Raw genomic sequence first — 19,746 nt, 5'->3', positions numbered from 1 at the left:
GAACACGAAAAATTCTGCATTATTAAGGTCTAATAGAGCGGAGTGTCTGATGCAAACTTAGGTCTAGGGGAAAAGCTTCATTTGAGACAAGATCATTACCTACAATTAACCTACATACTTCATCAAATAAACTGTTCTTACCAGATATAGAAAGTATGTAGACAAAGAATGCTGTCATAGACCATGTAGTAGTACATATACAGTATAAGCCACCTTGAATGAACTCTGGCATTTTGCTGATGGAAGTTAACATCAAGGTTAATTTACAACTGCACTGGCAAACTGGAGAGACTTGCATCACTATGCACCATCTCTCAACTGTAAAAAGAAAGAAAAATAAATCTTCAGCAACCTTTAGCATTCACATTGACACCCTCACAACAGCTTTGAGTAGGAAGCAAAGAGAGCAGGAATTTCAGTGAGAAGCAATTGTTCGAGTTGGAATTCAGCCAGAAAACGGGGGTTAACACACTAACACTTAATATACCAGTACTATGAATTGCTCATGAAACAGAAGGTTTTCCAAACCACAGATTTATCTTTCCTCTAAAATAGCACATGTTCCAGCAGTACAGTGTTTTCTCATGTGCAGTATCTAAGGAATGTTTATTTTCCAACTTGGGAAGTGTAGCACTAAGCATAGCATTGCTGGTTTCTCCTATTCAGAACTTGAAAAGACCAGTAGCAATTTGGTCACAGTACTGTAGTATGGTGAAGAAACTGATATCATCTGGAAACACTTGTGAGAGTTATCAAAGCATTGTTCAAGACAGACATTTTGCTTGCACTTTATGAAATACATCAAGTGAAATACTAAGATTTTGGTCACCTACATACCAAACTCACAATGCAAAAAGGCAACAAATGAATTTTAAAGATAACAGGTAGGGTAAACAGTACTTGGAGAAGAAATTGTTAGTTGCTATCAGAACGTAACTTTTTCAAAAATAAAAATAAAACCACCAAAAAAACCTATCACTTTACAAACAAAAAGTTGCTTTTAGCTGAATTCATGCTTTTTCTCCAACTTTTTCCAAACTATGCTAGTAAGTGAATTGGCTAGCAAGAATGGTTACAGAAATAGGAAGTTCAGGTGAACGCAGAAGAAGGTTGTAGGAACAAATGTTCCATTTATAACCGTAACTATGGGCCAGAGAAGTCAGTCAAATGGTCATCCAGTATAAAAAACAAACTCTGAAACGAGTACTCGAGCTGAACTATAACATACAAGTTCCAAAAACAATACAAATATACTCAGTTAACAATATTTTTCACAAATAGCATCAAAAAAAAAAAACCACAAACATTTTACTAAATTGTGAATACCACTGGAAACTGGAGTGGTGGCTCAACTTACAGATCACTTTTAATTATTTTCTCAACTCGAAAATCAAGAAATAGAAAAAAGCATTCTTAACATAGTCATGGTCATAATAACGGGACGAAGTCAAGCAAAGGAAATGTTTGGCCATATGGCAGGGACCATTTAAGTTCAGGATGTCAAGCAATTGAATAGTTACCTAAAGGAAGGAGCAAAACCTGCTTCACCTGAGTCATTCAAAAACCAAATGATACAGGTCAAGACAGTATTTTTTTGGTGTAAGTATAAATATAAATCTTAAGAAAGTATATAAGTAATTCACAGATGTTTCTGACCTGATAAATGTATTTCCTTAAAAGAGAACTATACTGAATCTGAGATGGTAACCTTGGTTTGCAGCGGTTGCTATATCTGAAAGATAAAGCAACATTTTGGAGCAACATTAGTATATTCAGGATTAGAATCTTTACTCTGAGTTCTCAGTTGACTAGATGGGTGACTGGAATTAACAGTAATTTTTTTCCCCATTCAAACACGTACCTAGTGTTTAAAGGAGTTAAGCTGTGTGACATTGAGACTCTGGAACACTCATAGCTCAGGAATCCTCAGGAAGCTGATGAACAAGAAATAACCGAAGCCAAACCATTTTGCCAAAACTCACTCTGTCTCTCAAAGGACAAGATAATTACCAAAACTCAGGAGCAAGACCAGCCTTCTCCTGAAGCCTGGCCATATTGGCTTTTCAACACAGATTTGGTGGCGTTTTGCAAATTCACTTAGCTCTCACAAAGCAGCCAGTTAAGTTTTTAAAAAAGTAAAAAAAGTTTTTAAAAAAGAAAAGTAATAAGAAGTCCCAAGATTGCTTTACACATACCTGCATACATACTGGACAGTTTAGGCAATCATTTCTAATTATCTGTGAGTGTTGGTTATTCAAGAGTGCAGAGCACCACGTCATGCTGCAACCCCAAACCTTCCTCCCGCTTCAATTATCTACAAACATTAAAGCTGCCAGAATGGTTCTTCCCTCATGGCTTTCGAAGTCATGCGATGAATACTGTGCTGTCATGAGTTGTCAGAAATAGAACAAGAGAGGGAGCATTGATAATTCAGTAGGTGAGAGATGAGGGAAAACATCAGATGTATATACAGGAAAATGTAACACACATAATTTTCTTTGGGACCAATTAATGTTAGAACTAGTTTGCATATTTCTAATCAGAATCGTGTTGTAATTTTCTGTCACAAGAATGGGGCTCTTTTCTAATGAAAGTCAACAAGACGCTTTTTTGATTTAATAAACAAACACATTCCAAATTACAGCACAGAATAATCACTTTGTCAAGTACTAACACCAGCAACAATGAGACTTAAAGGCATAAATATTTAAGAGGTATTCCAGATGTTCATTTTGTGAGCTGTATTATTGATGGCTCCTCAGAAAGAGGATGGAAGACCAGAAGCATGCAACCTATGGCCTTACAACTCCGATGCTGAGACAACTTTTCTCTCGTCTCCTCATCTGTCTTCTCATTACCTAGCTGACAGAGTGACACTAACAATTAGCAACAGGTACTCTTCACATTCTGCTTTTTTTTCCCTTCCCTCACCATCTGCTTTCTGTTCGTTAAATCCCCCTCCCTTTCAACACCCTAGCAGACATGCTCTAACCAAAGGCTACGTTCATTTTAGAACATTTACTGTCTGTTCTCTGAGCAATGTTACTGGGCTCATGCCTTCTCCCCACCCCAAACACCCCCTGTGCATACTTTTATTTGAAATAGCAATAGAAGTGGGAAAACAGGCTTGGGTTTTGTTGCTGGGGAGGGCTGTGGGTTTAAAGAACGTGCATTTTCTCACCTTGTTTACTTCTCTCCTCGGTTTCTAATCACTATTACTACAGTTCCACTATTACTCAAGGTGCCAAACCCAACACCTTGTGCCACCACCACCTGACAAGGTTAGTTGGTGAGGCTGGGCAAGAGCCCTGCAGTCAACGGTCAGATACCGGGCAACAGCTGCACCACCTATCACACCTAAAAGCTAGCGAGGTCCTGGGGGTGTAGTAACCACAGAAGGGCTACTGCCCCTGTGGAAACAGCAGGTAGTCCACAGAAATCACTGTTGCTGGATTTCCTCAACGTCTCTTCAAGCTGCAGCGCCACTCGATGGTCTCTGCAGAACAGGACAGCTGTTACAAGCTGGGCAGGAAAACTGATAGACAGCGATCAAGACATTTTTCTTTCTGTTCCTGTTGAGGTTAGCTATTTTATCAAGAGCCAAAACCTAAACCCAAGATAAAACATCAGGAGAAATCAATTGCTCAAAGCAAACATTGTGATTTATTTTACTAACTGAGCCATGGCTCTCCATTTACAAATCCACAAGTTCTGACCAGTAGCTCTGAAAACTAAGACATAGGATGGGATTTTTTGGTTTCTGTTGCCATTCACACCCAAACCCGCTGCTAATGAGGGCATCAACTCACTGTTCCCTCAGCTGAAAAAGGCTGCAGGGTCTACACACAAAAGCTGAGTTTAACTTTATTTCCCTGCAGATATATATTTGTAAAAGAGTAATACACTGCTTAAACGACAGCCCAGCACCATTACTTCACGCAGTACTGCAGAAATAGCCAGTAATACAAGCAAAAGAATAATACAAGAGCACAAGAGGCAAAAGAATAATACGGTAATCCAAGAGAACACCCTGAGGCAGCCCAGTGATGGATGTGGTCCCAGCCTGATGCCACCCATCTCGCTGGAGATCCTTGCTTCACTGTACGTATGCCTATTAGAGAAATTCAAGGAAGGACTCCACTTTTGCTGTCCAACAAATTATCCTTAAGTACTTCAAATGTTTGGAACGATTCAGTCTTTAAAAAGCCATAGATTTGCATCTTCCTGCTGCAAGCCCTGTTAATATGGGCATTAAGCCCATACAAAGCCAGAGCTATTGCTGCCTGCAAAGAACCTCTATTCAACAACATTTTTTTTTCCTGAAGTATTCCTGAAACATCACATATTTCAATTACAAGTATTCCAACTCGAGGCAGATTCTTCACCGAGGAATTAAATACGCTGCAGTCACATGCAGGTTACATGCTTCTTTTTGCTGCTTTTATATTTGAAGCCAAACAGTGATCTGCAGTAAAACCCAGCTTTCTTTAAGAGGAGTAAACACCAGATAAATGATGAAGCTCCATTTTGTTACCCCCAAAAAGTCTCATATCCACCTCAAACATTTTGCTGCTTGCACAAAACAATTAACAACAGAAATTTAATGGAAACATTTGAAATCCATAGACCAATGATCAACAGCCCAGATCTCATAAATGAGGTCTGGAAGTCAACTCCCATCCAGGCAACATTTACTTCCACTGAACAGCAAATTTTGCTCACTCTGGACTGGTTGCGCACCCAGTCAGTGTAAGGGAAGATAATCAGACCTGTCAGTTTCTGGAAAAACTTCTTAAAAATCAAGCCTTTTTGTTAAGGAATTGTTTGGTTTGATTTTGCAAGCTTCCCCAGCCTCCCAAGGGTTGTTTGTTCCTCCACTGTGCCAGTGGGCTGTTAGTGACTTTGTAACAGTGGAAGACTTAACCCCATCAGAAGATACCATCTCCCCCTCTAAACGCAAAATGGGGCCAGGCTTACTACAGTTTCATTTTAAGAGATTACCCCTGAGAATCAAGTTCAACTACAGTTTATGCCTAAAGCCCAGCAAATGAGCATGCAGTATATCTTAAGTATATTAAAAAAAATCCTTGAATGCCAAATGCAGCTGAAACACCCCAAAGGGGATGAAAACCTTATAGCAAATTTATGAAATATTAAGTCTCACGAATTTATGCTATGTTGAGAATAGCAACACAACTCCTCCTAGAGTGGTTAAACGTCATACCATTAAGTTTAAAGACCCAGATCCCCCTCCCAATTAACATTTTTGTTTGAAAACTAACTCCGTTTAATTTGAAATTTCCTATTGCTGTGCCAATTACATTTTAAAACTTTTTTCCTGTGCAGTTTAAACGCACTGTCTTATTTGACACACAAAGTACTATTAAAAACAGCCCAGCGTAGAAAAAAAATGTTTTTCTTTCTTCAATATCAAGCACCTGGCAAGTAAATGGAAGGTTCCTGCAAAGACTTAAAGGCTAATAAAGGCATTCCTCTTTCTCCCTGGGGATTCAAAACACAGTTATTTTTATTCCTCTTTTTAAGCCTATGAAGTTACATCATATTTTCCCTTTGATTTACACTTCACATTATTTTCTGCACTGTTCCTCAATTTTCTAATTCACTAATAATTAAAACTGCTGTTGGCTTGACTATGAAATAGCAGAAGAGAAAATACCTGGTATTACATTTCTGTTTACAAAATAGGACCATTCATTATCTTCAGTAAATTACATACATATTATGAACTATAAATCTAAACATTTGCAATTTATGATATGCTTCAACTACACAGATCTTTGACCAAGCTCACCAAATCTTCAAGAACAACTGCCTCAGGAGGATCTCTACCAGGGTGTAGTGACAGAGGATGAAAAGAAGAGCTTTGTATTTGCTCAGTGTTTGTCGGCTTTCCTCCACAGACACCAGCATTAGCCTACAACACGGGGTCAATTAACTTCCTCAGCACTTCATGCTCTTTAAGCCCAAGGAAAGCGAGAACAAAGAAAAGAATGCAGCTCTGTACATGAGGCATACCTCCGTGGAGAGTTAGTGTGAAACAACAAGCACATGGTGGCTTCAGAGTATTCTCCTTGGACAGTCAAGAGCTTTAGAAAAGCACTTTTACCAATACATATTTACTGAGAAATTTGAACGTGTGAATCCAAGAAAAATGGAGTACGTTGAAAGAAGAGCTTTGAAACCAATGCATGTCAGTGACAAGGATGGACTGCAAAACATTCAGCCAACGAGAAAGACAGATGTATTTAATGTTGATCTTCAATTGCAATAACAGTTGAGCCTGTTGTGTTCAAGCTGCTGGCAACAATACTTCTACTGCTGCTCAGGATACTGTTAGCCTTTTTTGCTGGTAGGGTGCAGCGCTGGCTCATTGACAACTTGTTATCCTCACAAGTATCCCAACACCCTTCCTGACAAAGCTGTTCTTTACCTAGCCTGGCAGCCAGCAGCATTCACTGGTCCACAGGACTTTTCCTGTCCACTTTCATTACTCTGCATGTCCCTTTGCTGATCTTGACAAGACTCCTCTCTGCTCAGCTCCCCACGCTGCCAAGGTCCCTCAGAAAGGCAGCAAGAACCCCTCTCTAACAGCCACTCCTGCCAGTTTCATACTGTCAGCAGACCTGCTGAGGGTGCACTCCATCTGTCAGGTCATCAGCGAAGATGCTGGCTGAGCTGCACAGGCCCCAGCACTGTGCTCTGGCATAGACCCGTCTCGGAATGCCAGCACTTGGTAAAAAAACTGGTCAGAGACGGAAAAGGTCAATGGGTTTGCATCTAGTCCATGTATCTACCTCAGGTGCATGGACTGCAATTACTTTTGCCGTGTAATATCTTTGCACACTATTATGTACATGCTTAAATAAGACTGCACAACAGTAGTCTAGGATCTCCAATACAGTCATTCCCTCACAAAGCAGGTCTTGCTTCTAGGATCTGCAAGAAAACAATTCCTGTCCACCTAAACGGACAACCCCTTCCAGGGCACAGTTCTCCCTGTACACCAGCAATACACACTGATGTGCACACAGACATGCATGTGTGCACGCGTACACACACACATATACACCATTCCCAAAGCTACATAATCTTCTTTCAAAGCTAAAAATAATGCAACCTTCCTGCTACACAGAAAGTAAGGTAGGTTGACTTTTATTTTTCACTTGCTTTGGGCTTATTTCCTTTCTTCTGTAGCAGTCAGGACATGGGACCACTTCTGTACACAGCTAAAACCATAAATAGTCAAATTCTGCTGTGAGCAAAATAGTAGTCGAACATTTAAAATTGGGCAAATTGTACTGTTACATACATTCCTGTGTTGCGTACACAACTGACAAATAAAGGTAACTTAACTTCATCCACAAGTCATCAAAAACTTCCCCAAAGCTAAAACAAATGACAGTCACAAAGTTTGTTGCTTACAAATGACCCCATACGTATCGCTGCTTATCACCATTGTCTACTACAGTCAGGAAACTAGGCACAGTTTTAGCATTTTATAGAAGTGATCACATTTGGTTAGGACCAACTAAGGCAGAGAAACTGAGTTACTAGATGACCCTTAATTTTAGGGAAAGGCTTGCTTCTTCTTCCACTAGGAGCAGGAAAGAAGCTACTAGCCAAGTTGCTTTCCAACATACTCTTCAGACTGGTCTCAAGAGCTAGCAGAGTTCTGCCACCAGGAGGGAACACGCAGCTGATTGAATGCTCATCCTGAAGGCGTTCAACACTGCTGTACTGTAGAACATCCCGTAGAAGGCCAGGAAGAACTGAAATCTTAAACTCTGTTAGCCTGTCAGTCAGCCTTATGAATACTTTCACAGACCTGGCTGTGGTGTAGAAGAAATACTTCTCTACAGTCTTCCTTTTTGCCTCTTCCAACACAGCCCCAGCTTCTCAGCAGTCTCACAGCAGAGAAATCGATTATATTATCAAGTGGCTCACCACTACAACTTACTTCCTCTTGAACAGTACAATATTTCCCCCACTTTTGTATTTCCTGAGAGCACTAAATGTGAAAGGAAAGTTAACATACTAGATAAAGTCTCCCAAAACTTCATGGTCGTTTTGTTACCAGAAAAAAAATGATACAGAATTTCTTACCTGCAACAAATGACCGCTTTACAGGAGAGTGCCAAGTCCAGAAAGCTCTGCCTGATTTCGAATGAAAGGGCATACTTCAGCGTATGGCCATCAATAATCAAAGCAATGTCATTTTCCTTGCCCAGCGACTCCCCCAGACTGGTACAATGCTGAGTCAAAGAAGCCCTTGTTGCCTAAGAATCAAACAGAAATAAATCATGTTTCTTCTTAATATAACAAGCGTATCTAAAATGGTACAAGGCATTTCCAGACTACGCAAGGATGCACCAAACATGTACACATGCACCAAACCAGCACTGACACGATTTAGCATTTCAATAGGACCTCATGCAAGGACTCTAGGTTGGGTCACCCATCAATAAAAGCTGCATCAGCCTGATGAGAAACGTATGCCTTGTTCCAGTGGCACCTCTGCTACCCGCTCCTGAACAGCACGTGCCCTCAGGAGTGTGGTATGTCTTCTTACACTTCAGAGCAGTTAAAACCTAATGCCCTTCTTGCCTTCCAGCTCCATCTGAAGTACTATTACTTGTTCAAACCATCTTCCCTACCCCAAAGAGGTTTTCCACTGACAGCTGCTGCTGGGAAAAATCAAGTGTTCATGATACACCACCACCCCAAATACTTCAACCTTCCCACCGCCATGAAGTTCATGTTTAAAGCAGTCAGTTCTAGTCCTGTGCAGGGTAGAACAACTATCAGCTCCAGCTGAGTTAGCCACAGCTAGATGGTTCGAGAAGTTTCTCATGATCTTAAGTGCATACACACTTTTTGAAAGAGAAGGTCTAGATTCATGGAACATGGGATAGCAGAATATGAAAAGCAAAGACTTCAGTAGCCAGCAACTCATATACTGCTTTTTAAGTGATAAATTATCACTACCTGCTGGACTACATTATTTTCCCATTTTTCTTTTTGTTAAAAAAATAAAAGGCTTATGCAAATGTAACACCTTTGTTTTAGTAAATCCTCACTCAGTTTCTCACCTGCTTTCTCCACTCGAACCAACCAAAAATAGAAGATGCACTCATGGTCATCTCAAAACTATGCAGCTTTACACTGTGCTAAACCAAGTTTTACACATCCTTCTACTTACTGATATTTAAAGGTACTCAATTTACGATCTTTCAGTTGTGGTCTAAAGGAAATATATATATATATATATATATATACACACATATATATTTGCTTTATAGAAGAAGAAAAGCCACTAGAATAGAGTTATAACTGTCAGAAATGAAAATGTGTTATTTATGTATCATTGCAATCCACTCATTGTTTTTATAGATGCTGACTTCTCCAGAGGATTATAAAGCCACAAACTGTTGTCAAGTGCTGTATTTCATATTTGCATCTCCAGTTTAATAGAAAGACGTTAAAAAAAATAAAAATAAAAATAAAATAATGTAGCTAAACTAGTTCCTCTGGACTACATATCTGCTGGTCCTGAAGAACACAGATTACTTGAGCTAAGGCCAGCACTCATGTGGAATGTGGATTTTTCCCCTCTACGTTCAACTCACAAAAGAAGTTAGTAGCTTTGCAAGTGGCTGAACAAACTAAAGATGTACACAAACCTGCATACAGGAACCCCCCAAACAAGGATGGCAAAAGTAGTATTTAAGGTTACATTTCTATCATGTCACATCCGTCAGAGTCAAAAGTTTCAGTTCCATATTCCGCTACTGAAATAGCAGGAAACAAGTTTATGCTCCTAAAATACTTTCATTGGTGATTTTTCCAACATCTATAGCAGTCTAAGAGGTTTCTGGAGAGCGTGGGAGATAGCTTCCTGACGCAGCTGGTCAGTGAACCCACCAGGGGTGGTGCCCCGCTAGACCTTCTCTTCACAAACAGAGAAGGACTGGTGGGAGATGTGGTGGTCGGAAACTGTCTTGGACAGAGTGACCACGAAATGGTAAAGTTCTCTATTCTTGGCGAGGCCAGGAAGGGGACCAGTAAAACTGCTGTATTGGACTTCCGGAGGGCTGACTTTGAGCTGCTCAGGACGCTGGTTGGCCGAGTCCCTTGGGAGGCGGTTCTGAAGGGCAGAGGAGTCCAGGAAGGCTGGGCGCTCCTCAAGAAGGAAATCTTAACGGCACAGGAGCGGTCCGTCCCCACGTGCCCAAAGACGAGCCGGCGTGGAAGAAGACCGGCCTGGCTCAACAGAGAGTTGCGGCTTGTGCTTAGCAGAAAAAAGAGGGTTTATAATCTTTGGAAAAAAGGGCGGGCCGCTGAGGAGGACTACAAGGATGTAGCGAGGCTGTGCAGGGAGAAAATTAGAAAGGCCAAAGCTCATCTGGAGCTCAACCTGGCTACTGCCGTTAAAGACAACAAAAAATCCTTTTACAAATATATCAATGCGAAACGGAGGACTAAGGAGAATCTCCATCCTTTACTGGATGCGAGGGGAAACCTAGTTACTAAGGATGAAGAAAAGGCTGAGGTGCTTAATGCCGCCTTTGCCTCAGTCTTTAGCGGCAATACCGGTTGTTCTCTGGATACCCAGTGCCCTGAGCTGGCGGAAGGGGATGGGGAGCAGGATGTGGCCTTTGCTATTCATGAGGAAATGGTTGGTGACCTGCTAAGAAGCTTGGATGTGCGCAAGTCGATGGGGCCGGATGGGATGCACCCGAGGGTACTGAAAGAACTGGCGGAGGAGCTGGCCGAGCCGCTTTCCATCATTTATCGGCAGTCCTGGCTATCGGGGGAGGTCCCAGTTGACTGGCGGCTAGCCAATGTGACGCCCATCTATAAGAAGGGCCGGAGGGCAGACCCGGGGAACTATAGGCCTGTCAGTTTGACCTCAGTGCCAGGAAAGCTCATGGAGCAGATTATCTTGAGGGTCATCACGCGGCACTTGCAGGGCGAGCAGGCGATCAGGCCCAGTCAGCATGGGTTTATGAAAGGCAGGTCCTGCTTGACGAACCTGATCTCCTTCTATGACAAAGTGACGCGCTTGGTGGATGAGGGAAGGGCTGTGGATGTGGTTTACCTTGACCTCAGTAAGGCCTTTGACACCGTTCCCCACAACATTCTCCTCAAGAAACTGGCTGCTCGGGGCTTGGACTGGCGTACGCTTCGCTGGGTTAGAAACTGGCTGGATAGCCGGGCCCAGAGAGTTGTGGTGAATGGAGTCAAATCTGGTTGGAGGCTGGTCACAAGTGGTGTCCCCCAGGGCTCGGTACTGGGGCCGGTCCTCTTTAATATCTTTATCGATGACCTGGATGAGGGCGTTCAGTGCACCCTCAGTAAGTTTGCAGATGACACCAAGCTAAGTGCGTGTGTCGATCTGCTCGAGGGCAGGAAGGCTCTGCAGGAGGATCTGGATAGGCTGGAGCGATGGGCTGAGGTCAACTGTATGAAGTTCAACAAGGCCAAGTGCCGGGTCCTGCACCTGGGGCGCAACAACCCCAAGCAGAGCTACAGGCTGGGAGATGAGTGGTTGGAAAGCTGCCTGGCCGAGAAGGACCTGGGAGTATTGGTTGATAGTCGGCTGAATATGAGCCAGCAGTGTGCTCAGGTGGCCAAGAAGGCCAACAGCATCCTGGCCTGTATAAGAAACAGCGTGGCCAGCAGGTCTAGGGAGGTGATTGTCCCCCTGTACTCGGCTCTGGTGAGGCCGCACCTCGAGTACTGTGTTCAGTTTTGGGCCCCTCGCTACAGGAAGGACATGGACGTGCTCGAGCGAGTCCAGAGAAGGGCGACCAAGCTGGTGAGGGGTCTGGAGAACAAGTCTTACGAGGAGCGGCTGAGGGAGCTGGGCTTGTTCAGCCTGGAGAAGAGGAGGCTCAGGGGCGACCTTATCGCTCTCTACAGTTACCTTAAAGGAAGCTGTAGTGAGGTGGGGGTTGGTCTGTTCTCCCACGTGCGTGGTGACAGGACGAGGGGGAATGGGCGAAAGTTGCGACAGGGGAGTTTTAGGTTGGATGTTAGGAAGTACTTCTTTACCGAAAGGGTTATTAAGCATTGGAATGGGCTGCCCAGGGAGGTGGTGGAGTCACCATCCCTGGAGGTCTTTAAAAGACGTTTAGATGTAGAGCTTAGTGATATGGTTTAGTGGAGTACTTAGTGTTAGGTCGGAGGTTGGACTCGATGATCTTGAGGTCTCTTCCAACCTAGAAATCTGTGTCTGTGTCTGTGTCTATACACGAAGGAGAGAAAAAAAAAGCAGAAAGAAAAAGTTTCCTTGTACTACACGTTCTTAATTCCTTGATTTAAGCTTTCACGTGCTGTTGCTGTGCGCTATAAAAGAACAGAAAAGTCATTCAGCTTCTGTGAATACAGTGATGAAAAACTATGCATATAATTCTGTTCCTCCCACTGTAGGAGGTTAGATGACTATTTTACATAAGGGGTGCCAGGTATAAGAACGTCAATAGAGCATGCACGGAAAACATGCTTGGTATCTACTAGGGTTTTCTACAGGATATTTCTACAGGATCTGCACATCCTAGAGTTCACAGCTAGAAACAATAGTTGGAAAAAATAGATCTTGAGTTGTCCAAAATGTCCCATAGAAACCCTTCTGACGTGGATTTCATCTTCCAGCTGAGAAGCGTTCTCCCATGTATATCGTATCCATAAATACTCCTGTTCCCCTACACTTTCCCAGCCTGCAGAAGAGGAAATGTCTGCATTACACCTCACATTCCATAGGCATGCAGAAGCATCCTTCATCTCAGATTGTTCCATGTTGTCCACTACAATGCATTGCTGCTTGTCTGCAGTTGGCGCAAGACCACCACAGTGACATATTTCAACTCATACTGAACTCCTGAGAAAGCTCCTTTCAATTATTTGGCTAATTAAAACAGCCACAGTATTGTAAGCTCCCACAAAAGCAGTCTATTAACATACAGATGTGACATCTTAGGACTGGACAAATGCTTTTGAAGAGAACCAAGTAAAGAAATGTTGCAGGTTAACCTTGGCTAAGGGCCAGATTCCCCCCCAGCTGCTTAAGGCCAACCTGCAGTTTCACCACAGTAACCCAAAGTACTTGGGACCCTTATCACTCCCACGAACGTTTTAATGAAATAACCAGCAATAAAAGTGTTCCTTTCCCATTGATTTCAGTCTTTTTGAGAAGATTTATGCTACGGGGGGATTATGTAAATGATCTTTAAATGCATGTGTTCATAATGTCATGGTAAAGGATTTTTTCCTTTGTCTTCTTACTTCCAGCTCAAATAAAAATGGCCTTGTTTCTAGACAGAAAAATACACCAGAGATCGAAATTTAATTTTTATAATGTTTTTCATGCATGGTTCTGACTGAGCTTCATCTGACTTCTTTCAAGACAAACAACCACCACAGTGCACTGAGCTCCAAGACTGAGCGTGCTGTGGTGATCAGAGACTACATATTTTTACATGAGTAACACTTTCAATAAGAAAACTAAGTAAAAACCAAGTCTGACATACATCACAAATCTGCTGAACATTACAGCACTTCCAAGCCAATGCCAACTCTCAAATCAGCTATTTCAGAAGATTCTCAAGGTTGACTAGATCAGCTTCACAACAATAAAGACAGTAAAATACAACAGAAAAATAGCTATAATCAATCAAAAGAGAAGCTCCCCATCATGTCAGTGGCCAAAGCCAAACAAGGAACAAGACATGCAGCAGGCACATACCAATAACCCCCAAAAAAGCCTCTTCAACCCCAGCAGCTGGCAGCTCAGGGAGGTCCTGAGCCAGACTGGGCCTGTTACAGAAGAGTCCTCGATCTTGAGTTTCCATCCAGAACTGTGGGAAGTGAATCAAAAAGCCAGCGAGGGGAGAGACGTGACCTCATCTGAGAGTAAAAGCAGGATGCAGAACAGTGTGTAGGCAAGGGAAAAAAAAAAGAAACACTGGAAATGGAAACAATTTTGGGTGGTGAAGAGGTTGAGAACATAGTCAAAACAGTACTACTGAATGGAAAAGGAGGAAGAGGAGGAGGAGGAAGAACAGGAAAAGAGGATCAGGTAAGTGGAGTGACAATTACATGACTTAACTTATTCAGGGTGAGACAAGCGGGAAGAGAATTGGGCCACTTCCACACAAAAACGAAAGAAAAAGGGAGCAGAAGCTGCTTTTCAATTTATTTTCTCTAGCCCCACTCACTTGTATGGTATTCCAAACAAACTTACTGTGACTCAAACTAAGAAACTAGCCCCAAATAGGAGACAAATTTGCAGATTAAATTAATGAGTCTGACAACCAACTGTACAGGGTACTGTCAGCACAGGGCAGCTATTTCAGACACATTACATTTTGCACTTTCTTCATTACAATAATGAACGTGTCAATTTCTCCTTCCCCATTAAGCTGTGAGGGATTAGATTTATGACTTCGCAGCGTGCTTTATTTACACTGTCCCTGAAAAATAAACACAAAATAAATGACTGTGCTTAAACCGTAACAGATCAGTCCAGGAAAAACAAGGCTATGTCTTTGGGGAAGGACAGCTGTTGTGTCTACTTCAAGAGCAGCACTGTGGAGTAACAGCATTCACGGAAATCCCAGCGATGGTATGGGGTGCACTTTAGGTAATGTCATCAATAACAGAATTTTAACCCAAGGACTATTGCTCTGAGACCTTGGAGTGCTTTTATTCCCCCTTTCACTGCTACCTCTCAGTCATGCTCTAGCCTTTCTCTTGCTCTCAAATGCAGGGTTAGCCCCTTTCTTCTCAATCCATTCACAGGACAAAGAAAAACCTTCTCTGACTAATTCAAGCAGAGGCAAACAGTCCCTGCCCTCACTCTCTGTGTAGCGCTGTGAAAGAAGTCACACTTCTCTCACTGTCTGGCTGGCAAAAGTGCCAGCCCTTTGGTGCTTTACAAGAAATTCCTTCATTTTCCATTGATTCTCCACCTGCCCCAAAGCATGATGAAGGACTGAGGCAAACCATCTGCTTGTGCAGAGGAGGAGGAGAACTAGAGAACAGGCACAACAGACTTATTCAACATCCAGTGTCTGTTGCCCAGAGAAAGCAAGAGCCAAAGAAGGCACGCAGCAACAGGATGACTTCCAGAAGGTGATGTTTCTCATGAGATGACATTACTAGCCTCTCCACAACTTGTTATTGTTATTGGCTATGCATATATATGCCTTATCTTGTTCATGCCCTGGTCATGCCCGTATCTTACTCACCTTGCCTATAAGATGTCACAGAATTAGTAGCAGGTTTAATACACCACAGAAAGCTACAAAGAACACATGACTTACCAAGCATCCCATTTAAACTGCATTTTGTAAAGCTCTCCATAAACATGTGTGTTGCTAACTTACAACCTCATAGCTGACACAGTAAAGAAGCACTGATTCCTACTTGTGTTCCTTCCAACTACTTACAAATGTCGTTCAAAAAAAAAAAAGCCTATTTACTGATCCTGTAGACCAGTGCAATTAAGCAAAAGAAAGCAGCCCCAAATCTCACTGGGTATATTACAGACTTCCTCAGTAAGCAGATGAACAAACATTTGGAAACCGTGGGGAAATACATTCTTCCATGGGCAACTCATTACTGGTAACTACAACAGAAATCTCTACTTTGATACCTAGCTTTTACTCTGTGTTTGACATCAAGGGATAACTTTCTTCTTTGAGTCACATCAAGCAGGAATAAATCAATCCTATACCAGAAGAAGCATGACAGAGGAGAAATCAATACTAGTCCTAATAAAGTGCCTGGATAAACTCAGACCTGTGGAGTATCACTGCAGTTTTTGGTGAATATCCATCAAGAGTAAATGGAAAGTTTGTCAGCAGTTCTGAAAAAATAGAATATTACAAAGCATCGCAACTATCCACATCGAACTTGTTCCTCCCCTCCCTCAAAACTTCCTTTATACCCACTGTCCTGGTTTCAGGTAGAACAGAGTTAATTTTCCTCCTAGTAGCTGGCAGGGTGTTATGTTTTGGATTAGGATGAGAAGAGCGCTGATAACATGCTGATGTTTTAATTGTTGTAGAGCAATGCTTACACCAAGCCAAGGACTTTTCAGCTTCTCGCTCTGTCCTGCTAGCGAGCAGGCTGGGGGTGCAGCAGGAGCTGGGAGGGGACAGACCCAGGACAGCTGACCCAAACTGGCCAAAGGGGTATTCCATACCATCTGACGTCATGCTGAAGCAATATATAGGGGTGGCTAGCCGGGGTGGGGGGGCCGGCTGCTCGGGGATAGGCTGGGCATCGGTCAACGGGTGGTGAGCAATTGCATTGTGCATCACTTGTTTCATACACATTATTAGTAGTAATACTATTATTATTATTGTTATTATTATTTTGCTGTCTTAATAAACTGTCTTTACCTCAACTCACAGGCTTCACTTTCCCGTTTCTCTCCCCCATCCCAGAGAGGGAGGGGGGAGGGTGAGTGAACGGCTGTGTGGTGTTTAGCTGCCGGCCGGGTTAAACCACAACACCCACACAGCATCCAGCTGCTCCAGGGAATCCTAGAGAGGGGCCTGCCAGTCAGACCCCATTATACTGGCATACCAGACAGATTTCCCCACTCACACACATTAAAAATACAGATACCATTTTATTTAAAGGTCACAACCTGATAAAAGTCGTAAGGACTAAAAGGTCTACCAGTTTAGTAGCCCTGAGCACATGCTTAAGCATTCTGTTTAACCAGAGCAACATCACCAGTTTAATTAGAGCTTTACAAGGGCATAGGAATCCCTTCACACAACAGCTACCAAGTAAATGAGAGCTTCAGAGCACATGAAACAAGGATCACGCTACAGTCAACCGCAGAGCTCCAAAAATCTGAGGAAGCTAAGGAAATTCTGTTACTTCTCCTCCACTTCTGTGCATTTGATACTACTGAGGGAAGGGTTGGATTTTGATTCTAAAAATATCAGCAATTTGAACTCACCCAAGTGTGTTTAAGGGTTAATGGTGTAGCCTTTACGCTTGAGTTGAACTCAAGACACAGAGGTGTACTCCAGAACAAACCTACCCCATGTGCTTTTCCTGTTTATTTCTCCATTTCCATTTTAACAAGTTACAAGCACAAACACAATCCACTTACTTGCATTACTGTCTTAAAAACAAACTTGCAGATTTTACTGTTCTGTGTGTGCATACTTTCGATCCAGAAGATGGAGTAACATCATTAGCACACTGTTATAAATCTCCACAGCAGAATGTAATTTGTTGATGGGCAGAAAATGAAAACATCCTGAAGCAGACTTTGTGTGGTCTTCTCTCTGGACTGCACTCAGAACCTAACAAATTTTTTAATGGTGTGTTTGTATATTCTCGCTTTCTAAAGCCTCAGAAAAAACACCTGCTACGCCCAGCTTTGTATTTAAAGGTCGACATTGACATAAGCAAGCTCTACAATTTCCCACAGTATTATTTTTTAATTTAACATAGCAAATACTAAAAATCATACCACGATGCCTAGAGTTAACTTGGAAGTCAACGAAAATGGAGTTAACTTCATGAAGCTCAGCTGACTTCACTGAAAACAAGAGTTGACAAAAACAGGACTGGTTATCAAAAGAACTACATGGGCTATGTAACAAAAGCTTAAGTGTTCTTATTTAGAGGTTTTTGTTTTATTTTGTTTAACAACAGCACACCATAGAGTGCATTCGCTCCCATGGGAGCTTGGGAAGCCTGCATGCTACAGTAAGAAACATCAGTGGGTGAGGCAGTTTGGTATCCAGTACGAAACAACAGCATCAAATACTTGCCAAGAAAAAATAAATCATTTTAAAAGCCTCGGGTGCAAAAGAATCTCGCAGAATAACAACTCTTCCCTAAATTTCATCTTACAAAACAAGCTGATACCCAGAGAGAAACTGGACAACTGCTGTAAGATGAGCTATAAATCTCTTCTTCCCCTTCCTTCCCTGCTATTCCCTGGAAAGGCTTACAGAGCCACAGAGATGATAGCACAGGACAGAACTGAAATCTCACTTGTGCAGCAGCTATGTTCACGTTTCATTCTATGCACAGTATGATGTATGAACCACAAGGCAAGAGGTCTTGGAAAGAAAACTAAATGGCAAGGAGCATGATGCAGACAGACAAGAAAGCCTCTTCATCTAAAGCAGGGAAGGACTCACCCCTGGATCTGTAACCTCAGTGAGCCAAATATTCAGCAAGGATAAATCAATCGTACGTTCTGGCCTTCTCTGGCCTCCATATTTTACATTCCCCTCCTGCATGCTCTCCTCCATCTCAAAGGAATTAAATCCATCCTCACAGAACATGCTGCTACAGTAAGATGTTAAGCTAACACTTAGTTTAACTGTAAGGTAAGTCAACTACTTGCTTACATGCTATCTCTATCATAAATCTAGAAAGTATTGCTAGCTACAGCATTTAAAGATTTTCCAAGTTAGCTTCTTCCATCATCCTGTAAATCATGTCCAAACCCCTCTACGTCCATGTGATGATATAAATCACGCCATCTGCTAAGCCACTGTTCGGGAACACAGCGATGTGCCAGCTCAACATATTGCACCCAAACAAGAAGTTGTTTTTACTGACTTTTGCTGCTTCATTGCTAAGAGCAGATAGTTTAAGTAATCACATGTATCAATTACTTCAATGTACTGAAAAAGAAAGTTTTAAGTCAAAATGCCTGCCACGTTCCCTGACCCCTGGTTAAATGTCTTCATGGAGGACTTCACTGCATAACCCCCACTCAGGATAACACTTGCCAGCCCTACTCTATGCGAAATTTTTCACTGTACCTTGATTGCAACTTAGAAGAGTCTTTCATTTCAAACCGTCTGGCTGCTGTACCTGAGGGATCTGTAAGGACGTCTGGCAGAATCGGGATAATGAACGTACAGGCAAGACAAACTGATGTCGAAACCAAAGCTGGTGAAACACGATATAAGTATTTAGAGCAACACCTGTTGGGCAGAGGAGTCACTGGAAGTGCTTTCCACAATAAATAGCACATGTGCAAACGCTCACCTTGGAACCCCTCTTCAAACCAAGGAAGAAATACCACTTCATTTCTAAAACAGACACTTACTTTGGCCAATGTTCCAGGTTTTGGCATCTAACTCAAGCAGGAGAGCAAACAGGTCTCTGAAAGCAGACAGGCAACTTCCAAAGACCTGGCTATAAGCAGGAGTGCAAAGGACATCGCCACAAAGCCTGGTAAAGAACATTTCTTGAGTAGAGCAGCAAGCTGCAGGATTTGTTAGCCAGGACCCTCTGCCTCCCCTCTTTATTCATTTCCTATAATACATCCACCTTCAAAAGGCTAATTCTATGTATTGTTTTATCTTTTTAAGTGCTTCAAGTTTAGAGTTAAATTGTATATGTAAATGCATTGCAGTGTTTGCCAGGTGCAGTGTCACCTGCTTATATATGACTGATCCAAAAGCTGTGGTTTATGGCCAACTAAACAAAAACTCAAAACACAAGAAGAACCTGATACACGATATGAGAATATGCATGTCCTAATACAGTCTACTCTACAACAACATGGACTTCGTGTTCTACTCACAAAAATTCAGACAAGCATTTTCACACTTTCACAATGAGAAGGATCGGCATCCAAACGGCATCTAAGGGCATCCAAAAAACTACCTTGGCCTTCTCCAACCCTTAAAACTGTGCCACAATGCCAAAAAGTAAACTTCACAGTGG

At 42.3% G+C, this 19,746-nt stretch overlaps 1 protein-coding gene across 1 annotated transcript in view; it reads right to left on the bottom strand.

Moving 5' to 3' along the window:
- ATP8A2 (ATPase phospholipid transporting 8A2) overlaps positions 1–19,746 on the bottom strand; it is a 290,456-nt gene that overhangs the window by 192,349 nt on the left and 78,361 nt on the right. The window contains exon 24 of the mRNA XM_035542481.2: positions 8,125–8,297. Coding sequence (XP_035398374.1) covers positions 8,125–8,297 — 173 coding nt within the window. The remainder of the gene's footprint in view (positions 1–8,124; positions 8,298–19,746) is intronic.

This window comes from Cygnus atratus, chromosome 1 (genome assembly GCF_013377495.2).
Source record: "Cygnus atratus isolate AKBS03 ecotype Queensland, Australia chromosome 1, CAtr_DNAZoo_HiC_assembly, whole genome shotgun sequence".
NCBI lineage: Eukaryota > Metazoa > Chordata > Aves > Anseriformes > Anatidae > Cygnus > Cygnus atratus.
Note: the sequence above shows the minus strand (reverse complement) of the source record. Positions and strands in the feature narration are given on the sequence as shown.